The following is a 4,386-nucleotide window of genomic DNA, read 5'->3' as shown; positions in this document are numbered from 1 at the left end:
TGGAAAGGAACCTGTCAACTCTCAGTAGGAAATCAGGAAGAGAAGATGGTGCTGGGTAGGGTATGCTTTACGCCACAGGTGTTGAACTCCAGGCCTCGAGGGCCGGCAAAAAAGATGGGCTACAGCTGGAAAGAATGGCCCAGGACAGAAATCTCTGGAGACCTACCTTTGGCAGCGGTGACGGGCAGCAGTAGTAGTAGGATCGGTAACCATGAGACACAGACTGGACCACAGATGCTGACCACACTGAGAATCTTTAGGATGTGCTAGACAAGACTTTGAGCAGAGGTTCAGCTCTGAGCTAAATAAGAATATTTCAGATGGCTGTAGTTTCAGGAGCTTTAACAAAGACACTTGAGAAAAAACAAACAAACATCTTGATGCATACTCAATCATCCAGGTAAGTAAAGCTCCAAAAGTTGATTCTGTTAATCTGGACGTAGCGTTTTCAGTGGGAGAAATGTTTTGTCACTCATCCAAGTGACTTCTTCAGTCTCAGCCGACTGCTTCTTTTCGGTTTCTCCCACTGAAAACGCTACGTCCAGATGAACAGAATCAACTTTTGGAGAACAACAAAAAAAAAAGCAGCGCTGGCCTAAATTGTACAAATTTTGCGAGCTAACAGAAAGCAAACCACAAACAGACAAACTGTGGATTTTATTTATTGTGCTGGGATTTCTCATTTATTTGGACAAAATTGCTTTCTTGTTCTGACTTTAAGTACAAATCTTCACATTTAGGATTGAAACATCACGTAGAAAAACAGTATTCTGATATTACAACTGGCAGGATGACACTCCTACGAATCAAGACGTGCGCACATCATCATCCGTCTGCACCACTCGGTTTCAGCTGGAACGCATTTTCTTTCCCGTCTGATAAGTGGACGACAATGTTTTTATTTATTTATTTTTTTACCAGATCGGCCTTTTTAAACAATACCGGGATCCGCTGGTGGTAAAAAGACACCTCTTCCACTACCTTCAGTGGTGACTGAATTATATACAGTATAAAACTGTGGGTAGCAAAAAAAACAAAAAAAACAACAAAACAAAACAGTTCTTCTACAAGCGAGTTACACTGCTGCAATGCTCGCAGTGAGAAACAGAGGAGAGGCGAGAACATCAGAGCCAGTCGTGATTCCTCCGACTGCACCATTAGCTGCCACCACACACAGCGTTCTCGCGGCTGGTGTGGAAGAAGTGGGAACTTTGTAAAATGTGTCCGTCTGGTACAAAAAAAGTGTTATTTCTTAAAATGCATCAGAGAGTGAGCCATTTCAGAAAAACAAAACAAAACCATCGGTGAACCCTCCACCTATTGCTTCTGCTTCTTCTTTGCTGGTTTGATAGCAGGCAGCTCTTCCTCTTCTTCTTCCTCCTCCTCCTCTTCTTCCTCAGACAAATCGGAGTCTTCGACCTGTGTGGCTGAGAAGATCAGGAGAAAATGTCAGCTCACCGTGTTACACCGAATCCTGGTACCACCATCTCGACTGCGTGTGCGAGACTTGGCCCTTAAATGTTCTGTTATTTTGTTTCATATTAAAAGAACAAAAGAATAAAAATAAAAAAAACATAGAAAATGGTGAACTCTTTAAGGGCCAGAAAGGTCGCTTTACTGAATGTGCCCTCACAGTTGACCCTCACGCACACACTAACTTGAAACAGCAGAAGAAATAAAATTGTAAGGTGTAAGTTGCAGATTTCTTTTACAAAGTTTTATTGCCCAGAGACATATTTAACCTTTTGTCTAGCAGGGTGAGGGAGCACCAAGGTTACTCCAGGTGTTTCACTATACAGGACGTTCATAGCATTCATCTGTATTGAAAATTAAATGCGTTTGGATCCCAAAGCCGCCGCTTTAGACTGTCGTTTTTCAAAGGCTGTGAGGTACAAAAGATCTTTTTCAAAATATCATAGGTGTTAAGCACTTAAGCCGAAGGCAACTAAGCTTGATTTTCAGGTTCACGTAGAAGTGTCAGGACCGCCTCCAAGGTGATAACCCCAGTGGAGGTTAAATACCTGGGATTCCCAATCAGCTTGTAGAACTGAAGAAGGCTCTTGTATGAGAGGGGGAACGTCTCGGGGTAGGGGGACTTAATTTGAGTAAACGTTCTTTTAAAAGTACGATGAATAAGCTGGAGCTGCTTATAAAACAAAATGAATGGGTTTGCATCAGAAGTTAGTGAGGGTCGTCTCTGATTATGTAGCTACACACACAAAAAAAAAAGGGAAACTACTGTTACAGTCTTCAAATGACGATAGCGATACATGCTGAGAGGTCAAAACTCTTTGTTAAAGTTACGGAGGAATTGTTAAACATCTTCGTGGGGGGAAGAGTTTTAGGCAAACTAAACAAGCCCTGCCTCCCAGCAAATAAATAAGAATGAGGATCCATATTTATAGATGTTGTTCGGCACTGCTTTCACTTGTGTGCAAATCATTTCCCCCCAGTTATTAATTACAACGCCTTCACTTAAAATATAGAAAATTAAAAGCTGACACAGGATTTCAGCAGATTGTTTTATCCAAACTTTCTAGAAGAAAGCTCTTGATTTTTGAAACAAGGACATTATTCTTACATGTTATACCTACCAAAATTCATGCAGTTTAGAGTAATTCAGGGTTAGGGGTGACATATTGGAACTCAGAGGTTTGAATGTCTGGCTCTTTGTTTTATTTATTACGTCACACTGCGAAAAACTGTTGCCCATCCCTAATATAGACCAATAAGTCAACCAATCAACTACAGCCAAGCATTACTCTAATTAACTTCCTTAAATGTCAAGCAGAGCAATTTTTTTATAATCAGCTACAAATAAAAATACAAAATTCCTGCTGCATGTTTATTTGGGTCAGCCAACTCAGTTTGAAAAGCAGAGTACCTGCACTGGATCAGTTCCTATTATTCACTGATTACTATCATTTTGATATAAATACAATGAAGGGGCTGAAAACAGATGAGATATTGTCAGTGAGCTTCTTAGAATGTCAGTACTGGCAGTGTTAAAGTGTTAAAGCACAAAGAAAGTAGAGTATTACCAATAAGGTGTAGCCCACTGACAGAAACTGGCCCTGTGCCGGCCTTGAGTCGGATGGTGACTGGGGCTTTCAGCTCAAACTCTCCCAGACTCACCTGTGACAGAAAGCATCAAAGTTAAGACAGATCAAACTTCAGCTGTGTGGCACATCAGCCTCAGTTTACACACCATGGGGAGACACTTGATGTGAAGGTTGGCAACGGGCACCGAGATAGTCTTTCCTTGGTGGTTCATGGCTGTCACCTCCACCACATTGCTCTCCTCCTTGGCACCGTTACCCAAGCAAACCTGCAGCAATCACAACACCGAACATCACTGTTGCGGACAGACTAAAGTGTGACTGACTGGTGTGTTCGTGCCGCTGGTAAATCCCAATGATGGTAACAAAACTGTACATACTGTTCTGAGTTCAAGGAAGTGCTCCAGGTCCTCCTCCTCATCTCCTTGGAAAGTGTAGAAAGGTACTTTGGAGGACAGCTCGCAACCTGGAATAACAGTAAGACCGGCAATTAAATGACAACGGATTTTATTAACCCCCCCCCCCAAAAAACAAAAAAACAAAAAACAAAACAACCCAAAACAAAATCCCCAGTAAAACAAGGAGGAAGAAATTTCTGTAGGAACATCACAGCAGAAACCCACGTGTGCGCCTACAGAACATCTCTGACAGACTGTTTAACAGGCCCTTACTGAACAGGAAGCTCTCCAGCCTGGATTGACCGCTCGGTCCGACGTCCGAGGATTCATCGTCGTGGAAAGACATTTTGCAGAAGCGGTAAAAGTTAAGTATTCTGCTGGCGCTTTCCTGTCTAATGAGCTCTCCACGATAAATAACAAGCACGTCGCAGCCTACACGCGTGCCTGATACGTCATCAGTGCGCGCCCGTGCCTCCTTTTACAGAAATCAGGCGCTGCCGCTGCCTGAGTAAAACACGTGATGAACTTCTCATTTACCTGAGCTGATTCACAGCGGTGGCTAATAAACTTAAAAACTATTGAACTTAATGTAAAATACAGTGAAATATAGAATATTACAGGTGAACAATACTATCTGCTAATGCTAATAATATCTGCTTAAACTTAGTCCCTTCAGAGCTGTCTTCGTGACATAGATTCACCCAGGGGGAAACCTTCCTCAGAGACTTTTGTCCATATTGACATTACAGCACCACACAGTTGCTGCACATCCATGATGGGAATCTCATGTTCCGTCACATCCCAGAGGTGCTCTGTTGTTGAAATCTGGTGACTGTGGAGGCCATTTAAGTGCAGTGAACTCAGTGTCATGTTCAAGATACCAGTTTGAGATGATTTGAGCTTTGTGACATTGAGTGTTATCCTGTTGG

The 4,386-nt window shown here is 42.4% G+C and overlaps 1 protein-coding gene across 1 annotated transcript; it reads right to left on the bottom strand.

Annotated features, from left to right (window-relative positions):
* Positions 1-646: 646 nt before the first annotated feature.
* npm3 (nucleophosmin/nucleoplasmin, 3) lies at positions 647-3,913 on the bottom strand. The gene is made up of 5 exons (XM_085428435.1): positions 3,731-3,913; positions 3,440-3,525; positions 3,209-3,328; positions 3,042-3,135; positions 647-1,427 (listed from the first exon to the last, which is right to left on the bottom strand). The coding sequence occupies exons 1-5, from the start codon at positions 3,801-3,803 to the stop codon at positions 1,318-1,320; spliced, it is 483 nt and encodes a 160-aa protein (XP_085284561.1). The 5' UTR covers positions 3,804-3,913; the 3' UTR covers positions 647-1,317.
* Positions 3,914-4,386: the final 473 nt, after the last annotated feature.

The sequence above is a fragment of the Rhamphochromis longiceps genome, linkage group LG13, assembly GCF_057381845.1.
Source record: "Rhamphochromis longiceps isolate RC_006_pf linkage group LG13, R_longiceps_female_GT1.1, whole genome shotgun sequence".
NCBI lineage: Eukaryota > Metazoa > Chordata > Actinopteri > Cichliformes > Cichlidae > Rhamphochromis > Rhamphochromis longiceps.
The sequence above is the reverse complement of the archived record's forward strand: the minus strand, read 5'-3'. Positions and strand labels throughout refer to the sequence as shown.